We start from the raw sequence: 20,500 nt of genomic DNA, 5'->3' as shown, positions 1-20,500 counted from the left end.
GATGTTTTGGCCAAGGATTGAGGGATAACAGGAGCCTGACCCGAGCTGGGGACACTGAGGAGCCTGGAAATCCTCCTGGACAGAGCCCCCAGGGCAGCAGTGACGGGCAGAGATTCACCTCCCCCGAAGCAGAGGATGGCAAAGAGAGGGGAGTGATCCCAGGGGACGCACATTGGGATTGTCAAAGAGAGGGGAGTGATCCCAGGGGACGCACATTGGGATTGTCCAGTCTCAGAAATCCACAGGGAGCTTTAATATCAGCAGGAAGGGGATCTCCCCCTCTGATCGTTGCAGGTTTTGCTGTTGCAAGTCAGTTAAAATATGATGGTGACCCTCAGAGTGTTGCCTCAGGGGCAGGGAGACCTCCCAGCGCATTTGGGGTGTCCCCCAGCATGGTTTTGCTCAGAATAAATCCATCTTTTGGGGCTTATCAGACACAAATCCTCCCCAAAAGCAGAGCAAACCTGAGAGAAAACAGCAACAGCTCCAAGACCTGAACCCCCACACTCCTGAACGTGTTTTACAGAACTGAACTCCAGCCACAGCTGGAAAATCCAACGGCTCTTCAGCCAGCCACATTTACATTTAAATCCCCAGATCCCACCCAGCCTCTACATGTGAACTTTGTTGGGCACCTCCCGAAAAAACCCGAAAATACAACCAGAGACATTCAAGTACAAATGGCTGTGGCTGCAGCAGAGAAAGAACCAGAGCAGGGGTTTTGCTGCTGTGTTTGGTTTGCAGCCTCCGCGGGGAACAAAGGTTAAGAACTCAGAGCCTCAGGTGAAAACATTTGGATTTGCTGCTGACCTTCCAAGGGATCTGGCCCGAGGGGCTGGGAAATAACAACCCTGAGACTGTGTCCCTTGTTTGTGTGCTGTCCTGGCTCTGGAGGGGCCCAGAGGGACATCAGGGACACCCCAGCCCCCCTGGCACCGCTCTGGTCGCTTTGCCTGCCCTGCAGTTTCTCCTGGGGGGGATTTTCTGCCCTCCTTGCCTGGACAGCCACAGGCAGCATTTGGGGTGAGCCCAGGGCAGGGAGGAAAGGAGGGATCCCCAGATTTGGGGGGATTTGGGGTTTCCTCTGCAGGGAGGACCTCGGGGAGCACAGATCACCCGGCATTTTCCCGGCACCAGGTTTGGAAGCAGCACTGGCAGGAAGGAACCGAGGTGGAAAGAAAACCCCACTGTGCTCAGACCTGGTTTTTGGGGGTTTGGGGTTTTCCCCCTCCATCTGCTGCCTCTGCTCTCGCAGGAGGACAAGGCTGTGAGCTGCCAGGATGGGGAAGGAATGCCCTGGGCATCCTGGCAGCCTCCAGAGCTCGCTGGGGGAGGCTCTGCCCAGCTGAGGGTGCGAAGGAATCCAACCAAGCCAGGCACCCTTTGGCTTCCCCCTCTGAACACGAGTCCCCTTCCCCCGAGGGAGCCTGGCCCGCGCTGCTCGGGGTTTTCAGGGGGCAGAGCTGGTTTTTCCAGCAGCCTCCAGGGCACAGCCGCCTCCCGGGGCCGCTCTGCTCGGCCCCACGCTGGGATCCGGGGCAGGGACCGGCCCCTGCACCACGGGGGCAGAGCTCAGGGCTCCTCCCGGCCCCACCGGGGCTCTCCCGCGCCGGGGCCGCTCAGACCTGGAACACCGGCGGCGCCCCGCGGGGGCTGCCCGGCTCCTTCCCCTCCGCCTCCCACAGGTTGTCGTAGCTCAGGTCGCTCTGGAAGCTCTGCAGCTCGGCGTAGTCGTGGTAGGAGCTGGAGTCCCGGCAGGGACAGCCGGCATCGGCCAGGGCACAGGGGACATCTGCAGGGACACGGCATTGCAGAGTTACAGCTGCGGGTCCAGATAGAATGGTTTATTTATTTTATATATATATATTTATATTTATTTATTTGTTTATTTTTATTTATTATATATTATAGATATATATTATTATAATATTAAATATATAAGATATAAATAAATGATTCATACTATTATAAATACATATATTTATATGTAATATAAAACAGTACATATAAAATATAAATTTAAATAATATAATATATAATATATAATATACAATCTATACTATATTATATTATAGTATAGTATATATTATATATTATATATTTTTATGCAATATTATATTATATTATATTATACTATACTATATTATATTATACTATATATTACATATTATATAATATATAATATATATAATATATTATATATAAAATAGAATATCTAAATAATATTACATATAAATATTTTTATAAAATAGAAAATATATATTTATATTATATATATAGCATATAATATATAATTTTATATATATATGTATACATAGAAACATTAAAAAAATCCATATATAATATAATTATAATTATTGTGGTGGGGCGCGGAGTCCTGGCAGGGGCAGGTGCCATCTGCAGGGAAATGGGGAGGAATATTTATATTTATAATTTTTAATAGATGTATAAATAAAATTAATATATTCTAGATATATAATATTTATATATTTTATGTATATAAATACATAATTATATACAATATTTATATTAATTATATCATTTATATATAATAATTATATAAGTTAATAATAATATTTAATATCCAAGTTTCATTATTTAATTTTAAAAGTTTTTCTCTACGGCCTCAGGTCAAAGGTGGTGTTCTCTGTTAAAAGGCAGTGTCTGCTAACAGAGAAAGTCCAAAATCCTCATTAACCAAGGTGCCAGGGCAGGGGGTGCCAGGGCTGGGGTGCCAGGGCAGGGGGTGCCAAGGCAGGGCAGGGCAGGGGGTGCCAGGGCAGGGGGTGCCAGGGCTGGGGGTGCCAAGGCAGGGCAGGGCAGGCGGTGCCAGGGCAGGGGTGCCAGGGCAGGGCAGGGCAGGATGGGGCACAGCCCGGCTGGGCTGGGGCAGCGCGGGGGCCTCACCTGGGGTTGGCAGCTCAGGGCCCCGGTGTTCCCGTGGCAGCGAGGGGCTCTGGGGAGAGAGGCACAGCCTGGTGAGGGTGGCACGGCTGTGCCAGCCTGGGGCACTGCCCGGGGGGCATCGGCCTCATCCCTGCAGGGAGCACCCCAGGCCAGATGGGAGCCCAGCTTTGTTTCCCTGCACCCCCTGAGTGTCCCCTGCACCTCCTGAATGTCCCCTGCACCCCCTGAGTGTCCCCTGCACCCCCCGAGTGTCCCCTGCACCTTCCGAATATCCTCTGCACCCCCTGAGTGTCCCCTGCACCTCGTGTCCCCCTGAGTGTCCCCCTGCACCCCCTGAGTGTCCCCTGCACCTCCTGAATGTCCTCTGCACCCCCTGAGTGTCCCCTGCATCCCCAAGTGTCCCCCTGCATCCTCTGAGTGTCCCCCTGCACCTCCTGAGTGTCCCCCTGCATCCCCGAGTGTCCCCTGCATCCCCAAGTGTCTCCCTGCATCCTCTGAGTGTCCCCTTGCATCCTCTGAGTGCCCTGACTGTCCCCACCACCCCCCGAGTGTCCCCAGCACCCCCTGAGTGTCCCTTGCCCCCCCCCGAGTGTCCCCTGCACCCCACAGGGCAGTTCCCAGCCTCACCTCCTCCAGGTAGGAGCCCTGGGCAGGTGCCCGCAGCTGCAGCCGGCGTGAGGTGCCCGGGGTGCTGTAGATGGGGACCGTGGGCACCTCCCTGCAGTGTCCCGGCAGGGGCTGGCAGTGCCACTGCTCCAGGGACAGCTGCTGGGCACCTGGCACAGTCCCCTGGGCCCGTCCTGTCTGCCCGTGGCACTGCAGGAACTGCAACAAAACCAGCCCCAGGATGGACTCCGGCTGTGCAGAGCTGGGGAATGCCCACCTGGTGCTGCCCACCTGGCGCTGCCCACCCCAAATCCAGCCCCAGGATGGATCCTGGCTGGGCAGAGCTGGGGAATGCCCACCTGGTGCTGCCCACCTGGCGCTGCCCACCCCAAATCCAGCCCCAGGATGGATCCTGGCTGTGCAGAGCTGGGAAATGCCCACCCGGTGCTGCCCACCCCAAATCCAGCCCCAGGATGGACCCCGGCTGTGCAGAGCTGGGGAATGCCCACCTGGTGCTGCCCACCTGGCGCTGCCCACCCCAAATCCAGCCCCAGGATGGATCCTGGCTGGGCAGAGCTGGGGAATGCCCACCTGGTGCTGCCCACCTGGCGCTGCCCACCCCAAAGCCAGCCCTGCTGGCAGCACATTCAGGCCAAGCAAGGGTTGCTGGTTCTGCCCTCCCCAGCAGCTCTGCCCAGGTGGGACACAGAGGCCAGGGCTCACCCCCGTGAGGCTCAGGTGTGCTGGGAGCTGGCCACAGGGGAAGGCAGGAGGATGAAAGCTGCTCAGGGGTGAAGGAAGGAGGATAAAAGCTGCTTGGGGTGAAGGAAGGAGGATAAAAGCAGCTCAGGGGTGAAGGAAGGAGGGTAAAAGCTGCTTGGGGTGAAGGAAGGAGGATGAAAGCAGCTCAGGGGTGAAGGAAGGAGGGTAAAAGCTGTTCAGGGGGTGCAGAAGGGCAGGGAAGAGCCAGGAAAGGCCCTGCAGGGAAGGGGGTCACCCCAGGGTGGGGATGACTCAGGAAGCCTTTCCCTATCAGATTCTCAGAAGCAGAAATGTGGCCTTTAGCAGGCACTCCCTTATCTCAGCTGGGATTTTTGGGGTGGCCAGAGCGGGCTCTGGCTCTGACTCATCTCCAGTTTCGGGAGCCTGGCTCAGCCTGCTCCCTGCCTTTGTCTGGTGGTTGTGATGTGCAGCCGGTGACCAGGCAGGGGAAACCTGCTCCCCTCTGTCCTGCCCTGCCCGGAGGGAACAGGGAACTCTGCTGGGCCCTGCCCCACCCCGAAATGCAGCTCTGGAGTTCCCATCCCCGCTCAGATGGCAGGGAAAGGAACAGCCCCGGGCACAACTGCTGGAGGCAGGAGCCTGGCTGGAGGCAGCAGCTCCCGCAGGAGACCCCGCTGGGAGCACTGGGGGAACTGGGAGTGGAGGGATCAGTGCAAAGGGGAGCAGCTGGGAGCTGCTGAGGGCTCAACTCCCACCCAGCTCTGTCTGTTCAGCCCCAAGGCAGGATGGAAACGGGGACGGGGCACTGGCAGCTCGTCCCCAGGAGGGGCTGGAGCAGGGAATGGCCCTGCAAATAAAGTCCCAAATGTTGCTGATCCCTGTGGGGGGATGGGGCTGACTCCTGGCTGAGCCAAGGAGGGGAATTCCTTAGGGAACAGTCACCGAAGGGTTGGGAAAGAGGCATCACACTAAAAAACTGATGGAGACATGCTGGAAAACCCTTGGAAGAGGAGGCTGTGTCCCATGAGGCAATAACCTCCTACTCATGGATTGTCTCAGGAGCCGGTGCCCACATCCCAGGGCTCTGGGAGGCATTGCTCCATGTGCAACCTCCCTCCCACGGCCCCTTTTCCCATGGCAATGCTTTCACACCTGCTCTGAAGCACCTGCCAGGGCCCTGTCCCTGCCAGCAGCACCGGCAGGGAAAGGTGAACCTTGCTCTTCCCAGGCAGGAGGATCCATCCCCATCCTGCATCCAGCCCCATCCCACACCCATTCCCATCCCACATCCATCCCACACCCAGCCCCATCTGACATTCATCCTGATCCTACCTCCATCCCGCATCCATCCCCATCCCACCTCCATCCTGATCCCACATCCATCCTGATCCCACATCCATCCCCATCCCATCCCCATCCCACCTCCATCCCAATCCATCCCCATCCCACATCCAGCCCCTTCCCACCTCCATTTCCATCCCACCTCCAGCCCCATTTCTCATCCATCCCGCATCCATCCTGATGCCACCCCCATCCCGATCCCATCCCCAGCCACCCCTTACCCTGCCCAGCTCCAGCTGTGCCAGGGGGTGCTGCTGGGAGGCCTGTGCTGAGTAGGGCTCCTGGTACACCGGGGACTGCATCTCTGCCTTGGGGTTTTCGGGGATGAGGCTGCAGACGCTCCTCTCCGGCTCCTGGCTGGGCACCTGCTGCCCGCTGCTCTTGCCCTTGGATTTCCTGGCGCTGTTCCCCCTGCGCAGCTCCTGCGTGGGCAGCGCTGAGCTGGGCCAGCTGGGCTGTGCCAGGCTCTGCGATGAGAGGACAGAGCCTGGAGCTGGCTCTCCTCGGGTGGGAATGCACACGGGCATCGCTCCGGGCTCAGGAAGTGCCGAGCTCCTGCCCCACACGCTCTGCCATCCCCGGGTGTGTGATTCCTGCCCTGGGGCACAGCAAAAACCCTGCCCGGCCACCACCTCCACCCCCTGCAGCTTTCATCTTGGGATTTGCCAGCCTTGGAACCTCCTGATTGCCCTTCTGTAACCCCCAAGAGCTCTAGTACAGGGCGGAGGACTGGCATGGGACTGGGACTGGGACTGGGACTGGGACTGGGATGGGATGGGATGGGACTGGAACTGGGATTGGAACCGGAACTGGGACGGGACTGGAAATGGGACTGGAATGGGACTGGAACTAGGACTGGAATAGGACTGGGACTGGAACTGGGATAGACTGGGACTGGAAATGGGACTGGAATGAGACTGGAACTAGAACTGAGATGGGACTGGGACTAGGACTGGGACTGGAATGGGACTGGAACTAGAACTGAGATGGGACTGGAACTGGAACTGGAACTGGAATGGGACTGGGACTAGGACTGGGACTGGGATGGGACTGGGACGGGACTGGAACTAGGACTGGGATGGGACTGGATCTGGGCTCCCTCAGCAGCCTTTTCCCTGACCCAGCTGAGCCAGGACAAGCCCAGCCTGCAGGCAGGGATTTGCTCCAACCCCACAGCAAACACTGCCAGCCCCAAAGGCAGCGTCCAGCCCCACCCCAGGGGATCCCCACAGGCACACCAGGCTGGTTTTGGGGCTCACTTACATGCAGAGGCTGGGAGTAGCCAGGGGAGAGGGGCTCCTCGAGCAGCCTGCCCTCGGGGCTCAGCAGGAAGGAGTGGCCGTCGGGCAGGGAGCCGCTGGTCTGGGACAGCTGGGTCAGCGTGGTCACTCTCCCTCCGGACGCCCAGGAGTTCGTCCGGCCATCAGAGCTGAGGGATCCCCTCCCACTGCTGGGGAACTGCACGGGGACAAGGACATCCCTGGGGACGCAGCCCTCGAGTCCCTGGGCTCTGGCTGTGTCCCCATGGGCAGCAGCGGGGTGTGGATGTGCTGGTTTTGGGGTGAGTGAAGGGGATGAGGGGTGCCCAGCAGGGAAAGGGTGCCAGGCAGCCAGCCCCACCCCAGCTTGGCTCCCATTCCTTGCAGGAATCCCAGAATATCCCAACTTGGAAGGGACCCACGGGGATCATGGAGTCCAAAACCCATCCCTGTCCTTGTGCCAGTGCCTCACTGCCCAGCCCTGTCACAGGCCGTGCCCAGCCTCTGCTTTTGAAGGAAACCAATGTCACTTTTTGCCTGTACAATGCCCTCTATTAATAATTTAAATAATTCCAAACTAATAAATAATTATTTAAATAATCCCCAGCTGCTTGCTGGCAGCTTCGAGCAGTGTCACCGGGGTGTCACACAGATGGGACAGCCGTGGCTTCCCACCCAGAGCTCCAGCATCCCGTACCTGGCTGGGCGGTGGCGGCTTTGACCCCACAGAGAAGCTCTCGGAGCCCGACAGGGAGGAGTCTGCGTTTCGGAACTGGGCGGTTTTGAGGCAGTAGAGCCACTCCTGGTAGTCCTGGTAGCTGGGACAGGTCACCCGGATGGAGTTTATCAGCCGGCCTGGAAAAACATCCCCCACTGCTGATCCCTCAGAAAGCCCCCGATCCATCCCGCCCCGCATTCCAGGGGATCTGGGGGGCAGAGGGAATGCTCTGCCCTCCGTGCTGCCCTCCTGCCAGGACACAGAGCATCCCAAATTCCCCAGGTCAGGGATCCTGGCTGCCCAGCAGGAGGGTGCCCCGCGCCACCCCCGAGCCCCCCGTGGCTGTGCCAGGTCCTCCCCCCGTGCGGGACACCCACCTTCGATTAGAAAGGAGCTTTTGTCGTTCTCCTCAAAAAGCACCTGGATGGCGTTGAGGGGGAGCTCTCCCTGTCGAGAGAGGGGCAGGGTTGGGATCATGGAGCCAGCAGAGCTCCTGTCCGTGCCATGGGGCTCAGCTCTGGGGCACCCGGGCAGCCAGACTCTGCTCCCACAGGGGCAATCCCAGCGGGATTCCTGCCTCCTGCACATCCCAGCAGGATTCCTGCTGCCTCCTGCACATCCCAGTGGAATTCCTGCTGCCTCCTGCACATCCCAGCAGGATTCCTGCTGCCTCCTGCACATCCCAGTGGAATTCCTGCTGCTTCCTGCACATCCCAGTGAGATTCCTGCTGCCTCCTGCACATCCCAGCAGGATTCCTGCTGCTTCCTGCACATCCCAGCAGATTCCTGCCTCTTGCACATCCCAGTGAGATTCCTGCTGCCTCCTGCACATCCCAGTGAGATTCCTGCTGCCTCCTGCACATCCCAGTGAGATTCCTGCTGCCTCCTGCACATCCCAGCAGAATTCCTGCTGCCTCCTGCACATCCCAGCAGATTTCCTGCTGCCTCCTGGTGCTGACACCCCCTCTGGATAAAGTCCCACGTCGGGGAGCTCCCCAACATCCCACAGATAACTCCAGCCCCCCCAGCAGCTCCCCCTCGCTGGTTTCCACCTCGCCCGGGGCCTTTTCCCACCGGAGGATCGGGGTGAGCCCCGTGCCAGCCCCTTCCTGCCCCACAGCCTTGGCAGGGGCGGCTGCTGCGGTCGCTGTGAAGCTGCAGAGCAGAGCTGCGGGCAGGGGAAGTGCAGCGGCCCCGCAGGAGGCTGCCGTGCCCTGACACGCCTGTGGAAGAGCAGGTTCCTGTCACAGGCTGGTGAATCAGCCCCGGGACCGCGGCACCGTGGGAAGGGAGCATCGCCCGGGAAGGGAGCATCGCACGGGGCAGGTTTAGGGTTTCAAAAGAGATGAGCTCATGGGAGAGCCCAGCCCAGCCCCCTCGCGTGGTGCCCCATTCCCAGGAGCTGCAAACGGCACATTCCCGAAACCAGGCTGTGCCTGGGGCGTGTCCCAGCTGCTGGAAAACGCCATCCAGAGCTGCTCGGGGATGGGGAGAGCTCTGCCCGCTCCTGGCCTGCTCCCGGCAAGGAGCCTCCCGGGAGATGCTCTTCCCAGGGATGACAGAAGCGTTCTGCAGGATGAGGAGCCGCGTGGAGCAGGGCCCCGGGGGGTTCACGGTGCGTTTCACAGCCTGCAGCTCTGCAGGGTTGTTTGTCCCTGGCTCGGTGACTCAGGGATGCAGCAGAGCAGCAGCTCCGGGGTCACAGACAGGTCACTGCTCCTTTTGGCACATTTGTTCCAGCACAGGAGGAGCAGAGAGCTCTGAGTGAGCCATCAAGCGATGCTCGAGATCACAGAATCACAGGAAGGGAAGGGCAGAGAGGCCCTGGAGCACCGCCGAGCCCAGCCATTAACCAGCACAGCCGTGCTCCCACTCAGCTGTGTCCCCAAGTGCCACCGGGGATGTCACTGGTGGATTTTAGGGCCATTCTGACTGCTCAGTGCCTCTGCCTGCCTGTGCTGAGGCTCCAGCGCTGCTCCCACAGGCAGACACAGCAGAGAAGCTGCTCTGGCATCCCTTGGGATGCTCCCTGTCCCTGCTGTCCCTTCTGCTCCCGCAGAGGGAGAACGCTGCCAGCGCTGCACCAGCAGCAGCCTCCCCACCCCTCCCCTCCTGTCCCCTCCCGTGCCCTTCCCCACAGCATCAGCTGTGCCGCCAGGCTGCTCCCAGCTCCAAAGTGGTCCCGTGGCACAGAGCCTGGGGGGCAAAGCCCCCTGAGAGGCTCTCTGGGGCTGTGCCAGCTCCTGTCTGCAGCAGGAGGGCCGGGCTCCCTGCCAGCACAGCCTCCCTCCTCCTCCTCCTCCTCCCAGAGACTCCTTGGCAGGCAGCTCCTTCCCCCTGGGCTGCCGGAGGAGTGCAAGGTGTTTCTCGTGGGAAGGGATCTTGCACCATCCCTGTGCCTGCTCCCTGCCAGCTGGCACGGGAGGGGCACCAGGAGCTCGGGGAATGCAGGTGGAGAGCAGCAGGATGCTCTGAGAGGAGCTCACCTTGAAACAGAGGCCGCCGGGCTCCTCGGACACGATCACCAGCGTGGAGGGGTACAGCACCAGGAGCCGGTCGTGCTGCTCCTGGGGAGCAGACAGGGAGAGGCTTGGATCCCTGGGAACAGCCAGGGCTCAGAGCTGGAGAGCCCTGGCCTTTGTCCTCCTGACAGCAGCCTGGGACAAGGGCTCTGGGAACAGCTGAGCTGAGCTGAGCTGTTCCCTGTGCTGGGAAACGGCTTTGGGAAGGGCCAGGCTGCTCCCCTGTGCCCAGAGATGGCTTTGGGAAGGGCCAGGCTGCTCCCCTGTGCTCAGAGATGGATTTGGGAAGAGCCAGGCTGCTCCCCTGTGCCCAGAGATGGCTTTGGGAAGGGCCAGGCTGCTCCCTGTGCTCAGAAATGGCCTGCACCAGTGATTCCATTCCTCAATCCATGGATCTATCCACATCCATCCATCCCTCCATCCCTCCCTCCATCCATCCATGGATCTATCCACATCCATCCATCCCTCCATCCATCCCTCCATCCATCCATCCATGGATCTATCCACATCCATCCCTCCATCCCTCCATTCATCCCTCCCTCCATCCATCCATGGATCTATCCACATCCCTCCATCCCTCCATCCATCCATCCCTCCATCCATCCATGGATCTATCCACATCCATCCCTCCCTCCATCCATTCCTGGATCCCTCCCTCCGTCCCTCTGTCCCCAGAGCCGTGTCCTACCTGGAAGGGCAGGTGCTGGAGCTTCACCTTGGACACACAGAGGATTTCTCCCAGGGATTCCCGCTGGGTTCCCCTCCAGTCCTGCACGGGCAGGTTCTGCACGGACCAGCGCAGCTCGTCCTTGTCACCGGCGCGCTGCGTCCAGCCGCTCTAGGGACAGCACACACTGACCACCCGGCCTCCCCTGCCTTCAGCCAGGGCCTGCCCCACCTCGGGAGGCTTTTTTGGGGTGGCAGGAGCAGGAAAGAACAGATAAATCTGGGCAGGAGGCAGTTTTCCAGCTGGGAATGGATTGTCATTCTCCACACCGAGCATCACCTGGAAATGCCTTTCCAAGGGGGACATTTCTGTCTGACAGGTGGGGAGGGAATTAAAACACCCTCAGGGACTGGGAGAGACAATTCCTCTCTGTTTTCTAGGCTTCAGCCTCCTCCTCCTGCTGATGTTTTGCAAGCTCTGGGTGGTTGCACAAGCACCCAAAAGCGTGACAGCTTCTCTGAGGCTGACCCACGCTCTGATCCCATGGAGGTTGTGCTGCTGGTGGCACCCATGGGTGGCAGCTCTTCCTCCCAGCACATCCCCCCTGCCAGTGGCTCTCAGACCCCTCTTGCAAGCTCTTTTTGCACCCTTTTTTCCCTCAGGAAAGCCCCCCAAAGGGAATCCACCCCAGTGTCCCAGCTGGGAGCCAGCAGTGGACATGGCTGTGGGGCACCCACCTGGGACAGCAGGGGCAAGGCCAGGCTCCCTCCACAGAGCTGGATCTGCTTCTCCAGGTGGTACAGCCACTGCTTCAGCTCGGCCTCGGACTGGCAGAACACCACCAGGGGGTTCAGCAGGGGCCCTGGGGGTGGGAGAGCCGGGGTGAGCGGAGCAGAGCTGGGCAGGGGTGGCAGCATCCATCGGGAGCCAGCTGGCAGAGCTGGCACACTGCTCAGCCCTCCTCGGGGTGTGGGGACACCAGAGCTCTGCTGCCACCCCCCTCCAGTCCTCAAGGCAGAGCTGGCACACTGCTCAGCCCTCCTCGGGGTGTGGGGACACCAGAGCTCTGCTGCCACCCCCCTCCAGCCCTCGTGGCAGAGCTGGCACACTGCTCAGCCCTCCTCGGGGTGTGGGGACACCAGAGCTCTGCTGCCACCCCCCTCCAGTCCTCCCTGCCACCCTTTTGTCACATCGGCCTTCTCACAAACACCAAGCCCTCATTGTCAGACACTTTTAAACCCCAAACCAGGCCAAGAACAAATCCCAAAGTCAGCCCACAAGCCAAGCCTGACCTCCAGAGGTGGGTTTCAGCTTTCAAACCCCCCAGCAGTTTGTGGCAAGGCTCTCCGTGGGCAGGGGCTGTCCCAAGTGCTGCTCCCTCAGCAGAAGGCCCTGCGTTCTCTCCCAGTTTCACCCTGGCTCTCCAGATGCAGAACACCAGTAGCTTTCTGGCACTGTTTGTTTATTTATTGCCTCACTGAGTCTAACCCGTGCCAGCCAAGCTGAGGATGACTCCAGACATCCCCTCAGAGGGAGGGACAGCCCTGCAGCTTGTTGATTTTAGAGTTTCCAGCTCTCACTCATCTCAGGGCATGAGCACAGCCTCCCACACCCTGCGCTACCTGCTCCCAGCACAGGCTGCTGAGGGCAATAACCATTCCTGGCAGGATGCAGAGTGGATGTTGTGATTAATAATTTACCTCTCGGCCCATATTAAACCCTGCTCGCTGCAGGCTCAGAAGGATCTGCCGCTGTGGGACTTGGAGGTACCCAGATAAGGCGGATAAACGGGAGGGACTTTGCCCTTCTGTGGTATCTTTAGTGCCCTAATTCCTGCATTATTTATAAACAACGTTTCACTGAGCCTTTGAAGTGTGTCTGGCTTGCAGGAAATGCAGGGTAAACAAAGCAGAGGTGGGGAACCGGGGCAGAGACTCCTGAGTGACTCCAAACCCATGACAGCAATTTGGTGTCGAGCGTTTTCTGAGGCATCCACGTGTCTGTGGCTCTGGAGCTCTCCTGTTTCCTCCTCCCTGGGTTTCCCTGCGTGATGCTGCTCTCAGGGCATTCCCTGGGCATCCAGCTCCTCACACCAACTTTAAATGCAAATTAAAGCCAGCAGGAATCCTGCTGCCAGGGCATGACCCTCAGCTGACCCTCACCCCCGGGCACACCCCGAGGGCATCACCCATCCCACATCTAAAGAGGGCCCAGAAGGAAGAGAAAACGAGGAAAGGAACGCTGGGGACAGGAGCTGCTGCAGTGGCTGCTCTGTGGCTGCTCCCCGGGGCTGGCACAGGGAGCAGAGCCACCCCTGTCCCCCTCCCCGGGCTCCCTGAGCCCAGCAGCCCCCCAGACCCACCTGAGATGTGGAAAGCGTGGTTCTGCTGCCCCGGGCTCTGCCCAGCCCCCAGCTCACGCACCTCCAGCTCCTTCAGAGGCAGCAGCCCCTGGGGAAGGAAGGAGAGCAGGGGTTACCTTGGGCTCCATCCTGCAGCAATGTTCTGCCACGCTGAGGAATACCTTTACACTCCACAGGTGTTTGTATCTTTCCATTTTAAGAAAAACCTCAGCAAAATAATGGTGATTTAACAGGAAAAAGGCAGAGAATGGGACTGGCCCTAGAGGAAAATTGAGCTGTCCAGCTCCCAGACTCTGCGTGTTCAGATTCCCACGCTGCCAAAGCCCAGGAACAGGTGACAACTTTGTCCTCTCTCTCCTGGGCTCCCTAAACAACCTCCACAGAAGATGCTAATGGCTCCAATGCCTTGGGGCACATTAATTAATTGTTAATTCCTCCACAATTAATAAACTCAGGAGCTGTTTCTAAAGGAGTCAGGAGAGTTTGAGATGCTGTTTTTCTCCTGACATGGGAATTTCCAGTTGAAGGCTGCCTCGGGGGTGACTGGAGAGGTTTTCCTGATGTTCTACATCGACCTCAAGTCACCTTAAGGCTAATTAATCATTTCTAAGAGGAACTAATTCGACAATCACCTCCCAAACATGCTCAGTTTTCATTCCTCAGTTGTGTGGAGGAAGAGAACGTTCAGGGCTGTTGTTTCACAGCTGTGGCTGCTTGGCTGTGGTGCAGAACAGTTTATGCATTATTTGCAACTCCCCAGCACCACCAGGTTAAAAGATTCATGAGTGGTTTGCCAGCAGAGCTCCCCGAGGCCCAGCTTTCTCTTCCCCCCTTCTCCCACAGAATAATTAATGTTGGAAAAGCCCATCCTGCAGATGGAGAACTCCCCCTAGACCCCCATGGGCACCAAGGCAGGGGGGATTTGGGGTTTCCCAAGGCTCAGCTCCCTGTGCCTGGTGCTCAGCACAAAGGTGGCTCCAGGTCACCTCTCACCTGCTCCTGCCTGCCCCTGGGCTCCTTCACCCCTGGCCCAGGTGACCCTGAGCTGCTCTGGGGACAGGCTTTGGGATAAAACACCCTTTAGGAGTTTGGCATCCCCGGGAAGGGACTTGGGGACATCTCCAGGAGTTTGTCTGCCCGGTGCCCCCAGCGTGGCCACAGAGCCCAAAGCCCAGCTTGCCCAGGTGAGGCCCTACCTGGTAGGTGAGGCCGTTGGGACCTGTGGACTGGAAGTACAGGTAGGACTGGAACAGCTCCAGGAAGCAGCTGTTGACCTCCTGCGGAAGGGACGCCTTTGGGGTTATCTCAGGACACCTTTGGGGTTATCTCAGGACACCTCCCAGCCTCCCTCTGCATCCCAGGCACGGAGAAGCTTCTCCAAGGGCCACACGTGTGCTGATGGAAGTGCCCCAGGTGCCCACAGGGATGGCAGCAGGTGGGCACCGCGTGGCAGCGCCCAGAGCAGCCCAGGGGATTCTCCATGCTCCCATTTCCCAGGATCACCCCTCCCTTCCCAATGACTCCACCAGCCCTGGGCACAGAAACCCCCACAGAGAGGTGCCTCAGGTTTACCTGGCAGTGCTGGAACTTAAACTTGACCTTGGAGTAATAAATCATTTTGCCCAAATTCCTGACGACCGTTCTCCTTCGGCCCTTCTTGAACAGGCTGGGGAACCTCTGGTCCAAGTTTTCCTTCTGGTTTTCCTGCTTCTGAGTAATGCGGACACACAGGGAAAAGCAGATCAGAGCTGGTGGAAGAGACATTCCCAGAACATCTTCCCAGCAGGGATTCCTGGGAAAGGCGCCCTGGGCAGGTGCCCAGGATGGGCTGTTTGTTGTTGGGTCTCCTTGCCAACGTGGGGCCGGGGCTCGGTCGCTGCTGGGAGCCTGTGAGGAGATGCTGACCTAAAGCTGGGGCTTCTGGGCTGCAAAAGAGGGGGGGCAGAGGCACATTTCACTGTCAGGGTGTCCCAGCTCCACAGAAAAACCATCGCAGTGCGCCCTGAGTGTGCCTTCCACGGGGGGAGTGGAAAGGTTTCCTCTGCTCTGATTCCACCTGATCCCTCAGCTCTCCCAGCCTGGATCCCACTCAGACCCCTCTCTTTCTCTGGGTTCTGGGTGCCAGGCAGTTTTGGGGCAGAGCCCCACAGCCACAAAAGCAGCTGCGAGGCAGATTTTTCCTGCAAAAAGCCTGGAAAAGCTACAGGAAGCACCGCAGGAGAGGCAGGGCCGAGGAGAGGAGGCAGCACTCGGGGCTGGGGGCTTCCCTGATTTCCCGGTTCGATGGGAATTCCCTCTGTGCAGGAGCACAACCCCACACCCCCCACTTCGCCCCACCTGGCAGATAAAGCTCTTCCTGCTGTTTTTCTGGGAAGAGCCCTCGGGTTCCTGGGGGCTGGCTGGTGTCCTTGGGGAGGAGGGAAGTGCTGCACCCTGAGCACTGATCCCCTCAGCTCCACACCCGCCCGCACCCGAGCTTTGCTGGGCACATCCAGACTCTGGGAATTCATTCCAAGCCACAACTGGGTGGGCCAGGGGAGGTTTGCATGGTTCCCTGGGGTCCTGCAATGCTGGTGACACCCCCAGCACGTCCCCATTCCTGCTGCGCCCGTTCCTGACCCCGCTCCCGATCCCGTTCCCGCTGTGCCGTGCCAGGACAGCTGCGTGTGCCCGTGATGGATGACGATGAGGAGCCACAGCACGGACAGCCAGGGTCCTGCAGGGCCCCTCTGTCACTCACCCCTCTGGCATGGGGTCAGCCCTGCTCCAGACATCCTGGGGAACTGGGAATGGGGCTGGGAATGGGGCTGGGGAATGGGAGTGGGGCTGGGAATGGGGCTGGGGAAAGGGAATAGGGCTGAGGAACTGGGAATAGAGCTGGGGAACTGGAAATGGGGCTGGGAATGGAGCTGGGGAATGGGAATGGGGCTGGGGAATGGGGCTGGGGAACTGGGAATAGAGCTGAGGAACTGGGAATGGGGCTGGGGAACTGGGAATGGAACCGGAGAAATGGGAATGGAGCCAAAAGTGGTCAGGACCCTTTCACCTGCAGAGTACAGGGCTCCTTCCAGGGCCTTGCTGAATTTGGTTGCTGTTTTTAGGACACGAGTTAACCCTTTCCTGCTTAAATCGTCCCTCCAGTTTCCCAGCTGTGGAACAGAATTTAGAGAACACACCGTGTGCCCAGTAAATGTCTCACTGGGGCAGCTCAGCGTAGGAAAAATGGTATTTGTGTCACAAATGCAGAGCAAAGAGCAGCTGGTCACAGGTACAGCAATAACAAAACACAGGATAAGGGCACCAGCAGCACCTGGGAGTGGGGAGAGGGTGAAGTGATAAAATCATGGGCACGGAGATAAGAACCAGCACCAGCCACCAGCTGCTGGGGCACTGCTGCTGCTGGGGACGTGGCAGCCGAATTTCCCAGGAATGAACAAGGCAGCGAGAAGAAAAAGCAGTCTGGGAGCTGGGAATGCAGCAGCAGCGTTGGGAAAGAGCTTCCAGAGGGATCCTCCCACAGGCAGGAGGGAGAGGGAGAGCTTCCACGGCCACTCGTGTGGCAAGGAACAAATGGAATATTTCCCTCACCCAAGCAAGCCTGGGAAGGGTGGCAGTGAGCCTGAGGAGATGGATGGAATGGCTGAGCACAGGAGCAGCTCCAAGGCCGTGGAAAAATGGGATCACACCCCTGAAATCTGCTGGGGATCACCATGGGGACGCCTCAGCCAAAGCTAGAGGGGCCTCTGGAATCCTCCCCAGCCTGGGCTGTGTGCCCTCCTGCAGCCCCATCCCGGCCATTCCCGTTATCCCAGCGCTCCCAGGCACCGCCGATCCTTGCAAACCTGGTTCCTCCCGAGGTGCAAGTGCCCTGACATGTTCTCATCCTACAGGTAGAACGAGTTACTCATTAACTGCTCGGCCCCTGCAGCCCCCGAGCCCCGCGGTGAATCAGCAGCAGGAAGAGCTCAGCTCGAAGCAGGAGCCCCGGGGCTGCTGCTCCATGGGAAAAACACCAAATGAGCGGCTCTAGGGGCACATCCTCCCCCAGGAGTCACTGGGAGCTGTGGGAATCAGGGCAGGGGCTGTGGGGGGGACAGAGGGTGCAGGGATGTCACCTGCCCCGGTCCCAAGTGGCCTGTCGTGGGCAGGAGCGGGCGATGCCATCTCCTGTGAGGTTGCCCTGTGCTGGCAGCTCTGCTCTGAGCCGGCCCTGCAGCTGCTGCTGTGCCAAAAATGCAGCAGGGGGAGAGGGGCAAAGCCCGGGCGTCCTCCGGGCCACACAGGGAGCTTGCGGCTGAGCCCGGAGTTTGCATCCCCTGTGCCCCGGGCGAGGGTAAAGGCCGAAAACCTGCTCCACCCTCCTTCCTTCCATCCCTGGAGAGATCCCGCTCTCCCTGGGGTTCCCAGGTGAGCATCTCCCATGACCTCTGCCAGGATTCCTTCTCCAGGATGCACTAACTCTGACAGCTCATCCTGCTTCCCCAGGGAAGAATCCAGGATCCATCTGGGGCACGGTTTTTGCTGCCTGATCCCTTTGGATCCAGCTGATTCCCACAGGGAGCCTTCCCTGCAATTCCCTCTGCCTGGCACTGAGCCTGTGCCTCAGTTTCCCTTTGCCCACGTGAACACCCAGCACAGCCCAAATGCTTCCAGAATTCCACCCACACCCCCGGCCCACCCAGCAGGACCCACCAAGCCCTCGGGGGCTGCTGGCTCCCCTCTGCTTTCCCCAGCAGCGCTGGGAACGGGGCCATGTGGCCACAAGGCTGGGCCGTGCCCGGGGCAGCCCTGCCCTTCCTGATTCCCTTCCCAGGCTCCTGGCTAATCTGCTCGTGCTCCGTGGGAATGAATCATCCCACCTGCCAAAGCTCGCTCGGCTTCTCCCTTCCCTCCCAGGCGACCCAGAAACAAAAGAACCCAGAGGAAAGGTGTGGGGGAGATGTCCCCACGTCCCCGTGTCCCTGCTGGGCTCCCAGCAGCACCCCTGGCTGAGCCAGGTCCCCTCCACGCCTCCACCAGCTGCTGGAGGGGCTCATCCCTTCCTGGGATCTCCTTGGGACAGAGCTGCTGCTACCCCCAGACCCAAACCCAACGTCCTTCCCAGCTGCTGTGCTGGGGTGGGTGGGAATAAAGCCCTGGAGCAGCGGGCAGGGGGTTGGAGGTGTTGGAACTTGCCTTGGCTGGAATATACTGCAGGATTTTGTCCGTGGTCGTGTCTCTCTCCTGGCCTCCATCTATCCCAAAGAAGCTGGGTAGCTTTTTCTTGCCATTTTGTCTAGAGAGGAAAAGAAGAAAAAAAAAACCCAAACACACATGAAAACACAGATCCAGGCTGAGGCATGGTGAATCCTGCCCAGAAATAAGGAAGCCAGGACACCAAGCAAACAATTTGTCACGGGCTTTCGAGTCATCCCAGCCCAGCCAGGGATGACAAAGCCTGGGAGAACTGGAGCGAGATTTTGCTGCATTTGTTGGGGTTTTTCTGCTTTTTCACAGCTCTTTGCTCAGCCAAATGATCAGCTTGGCTCATCTGTGCCCCCAAATCAGCACAAGGCCCAGATGTTCCATGGCAGGACACAAAGACCAAACCCAGCTCCTGCAGAGCCCCTGGGGTGGGGACGGATCTTCACGGCAGATATTCACAGGGAGGGTTCATTTCTGCCTTGCTGCCTTCCCTCTCCCTTCCCTCCCACTCCCAGTTTCTCCCTGCGTGCACACCAGTCCCAGGCAGCCACTGGTGCTGCTGGGAAGTGCTGGGACTTCCTCAGATTGCAGCAGAAAGCCAGGATAATCCCCACGAGCGTGGGAAGCTGGGAGTCAGTGGGACAGGAGGAGCTCTGGGGCTTGGCTGCTCCACCACAGGGCCCTGGTGTGAGACCCCCAGAGCCCAAATACCCCAAGAGACTCCCTCTGTTTTACCCCAAACTCCCTGAGGGAACCCCTCTCTTTTACCCCAAACACCACAAGGGATCTCCTCTCTTTTATTCCAAAATTCCCCGAGGGATCCCCTCTCTTTTACCCCTAATTCCCCAAGGGATCCCCTCTCTTTTACCCCTAATTCCCCCAGAGATCCCCTCTCTTTTACCCCACAGGAACTCCTCAGGATCCTACAGGTTTGTCCCTGATTTCTGGCAGCACAGGGGACAGTTCAGGCTCTCCTTTCAATCAGAAACCCCTCAGTCTGGCAGAGTTTAGGGGGTTTTTGGCACAGCCCTGACCCTGAACCCAACACAGACAGGTTCCTGAGGAATCACCTGGTTCCCTCCAGAGCTCTTTTCCAGCTCTGTCCGTGCTGATGGGAGCAGTGGGAAAGTTGGGAAGCTGCAGTGCATTCCCTGGCTGTCCCTATTTTGGGACAGCCACCCATGGCCGTGGTACCTGAGCGCTGCCCTGGCCAGCCCAGCACCCAAACCCCCAAAGGATTTCACGGAGGTTTTGTGCTGCTCCTCCTTTGGGTTCACAAACACAAATCCTACGGCAGGGTGCTGGGATTTGGGGCTTTCTCCCTAAAGGCTGAGGAGCGGGAATGTTGTTTTCTCTCAACAGCACCACAACTGTGCATAAGAACACTCACAAGTGAAAACAGGGAATATCAGGTGTTCCGCAGCCTGTCCCGCCGGGGGAAGCCTAATTACCCAAACAAAAATTAACTCGGCGGCGCTTCTCCCGAGGGCTGGCGTTCCCTGCCGGCTGAGAACTCCATCCCAGGCACTCGGGGCGAGCTGACCCCAGGCTCTGGCACTGCCCAGCACCCCCAAACCCACCGGGAATAGGAAATGCCCTGCCGGGAGAGATCCCGCAGGAGATCCAGCCCCGCTGCCACATCCCGGAGCTGGAGGGGGTTACTCACTCCTTCTTCAGCGAGGGTTTCCTTCGGAAGGAGTTCCTGAAGCCGCCGGGAGCCTGCGGGACGCAGGCGATGTTCCCCATGCCGGGAGCGTTGCGGGACCGCTGCGGGATCGCTCCCGGCCGCCGCTCTCCGCCCGCCGGGACTCGAGTGGGTGTGGGCAGAGCCCGGAGCCGATCCTGCCCCTCGCTCCCGCCCCGCGGGCTGGCAGGGGCGGGCCAGGTACCTGTTCCTGGGAATGCACCCCGAGCCACCGGCACCGAGCCGCTGCCGCCGGGAAACCCATCCCGGAGCGCTCTCCCAAATGGAATTCAGCCCAGAAACCCATCCCGGAGCGCTCTCCCGAAAGGAATTCAGCCCAGAAACCCATCCCGGAGCGCTCTCCCGAAAGGAATTCGGCTCAGAAACCCATCCCGGAGCGCTCTCCCCAAAGGATCAGCCCAGAAACCCATCCCGGAGCGCTCTCCCAAATGGAATTCAGCCCAGAAACCCATCCCGGAGCGCTCTCCCCAAAGGATCAGCCCAGAAACCCATCCCGGAGCGCTCTC

At 58.8% G+C, this 20,500-nt stretch overlaps 2 protein-coding genes across 2 annotated transcripts in view; both read right to left on the bottom strand.

The window, feature by feature from the left end:
* Positions 1-485: 485 nt before the first annotated feature.
* LOC119710716 (pleckstrin homology domain-containing family N member 1-like) lies at positions 486-20,039 on the bottom strand. The gene is made up of 15 exons (XM_038160101.1): positions 19,956-20,039; positions 18,281-18,380; positions 14,678-14,815; positions 14,302-14,382; positions 13,106-13,193; positions 11,481-11,605; positions 10,765-10,914; positions 10,041-10,121; positions 7,932-8,001; positions 7,534-7,691; positions 6,841-7,035; positions 5,799-6,044; positions 3,535-3,732; positions 2,908-2,956; positions 486-1,792 (listed from the first exon to the last, which is right to left on the bottom strand). The coding sequence occupies exons 1-15, from the start codon at positions 20,033-20,035 to the stop codon at positions 1,620-1,622; spliced, it is 1,932 nt and encodes a 643-aa protein (XP_038016029.1). The 5' UTR covers positions 20,036-20,039; the 3' UTR covers positions 486-1,619.
* A 313-nt stretch (positions 20,040-20,352) lies between these two features.
* The window catches only part of LOC119710727 (pleckstrin homology domain-containing family N member 1-like), a 15,636-nt gene continuing 15,488 nt past the window's right edge, over positions 20,353-20,500 (bottom strand). Inside the window, exon 13 of the mRNA XM_038160115.1 lies at positions 20,353-20,375. Within this exon, the coding sequence (XP_038016043.1) occupies positions 20,353-20,375 (23 nt within the window). The remainder of the gene's footprint in view (positions 20,376-20,500) is intronic.

Source organism: Motacilla alba, chromosome 21 (genome assembly GCF_015832195.1).
Source record: "Motacilla alba alba isolate MOTALB_02 chromosome 21, Motacilla_alba_V1.0_pri, whole genome shotgun sequence".
NCBI lineage: Eukaryota > Metazoa > Chordata > Aves > Passeriformes > Motacillidae > Motacilla > Motacilla alba.
The sequence above is the reverse complement of the archived record's forward strand: the minus strand, read 5'-3'. Positions and strand labels throughout refer to the sequence as shown.

What these genes read in the sequence shown, in the direction of transcription:
- LOC119710716 (XM_038160101.1), bottom strand. Translation starts at nt 20,035, where the DNA reads ATGGGGAACATCGCCTGCGTCCCGCAGGCTCCCGGCGGCTTCAGGAAC. An exon ending in TTAAGTTCCAGCACTGCCAG is followed by an intron (nt 14,383 to 14,677) that starts GTAAACCTGAGG and finishes TCCCTTCCGCAG; the next exon opens with GAGGTCAACAGCTGCTTCCT. An exon ending in CACAGCTGGAGCTGGGCAGG is followed by an intron (nt 3,733 to 5,798) that starts GTAAGGGGTGGC and finishes GTTTTGTTGCAG; the next exon opens with TTCCTGCAGTGCCACGGGCA.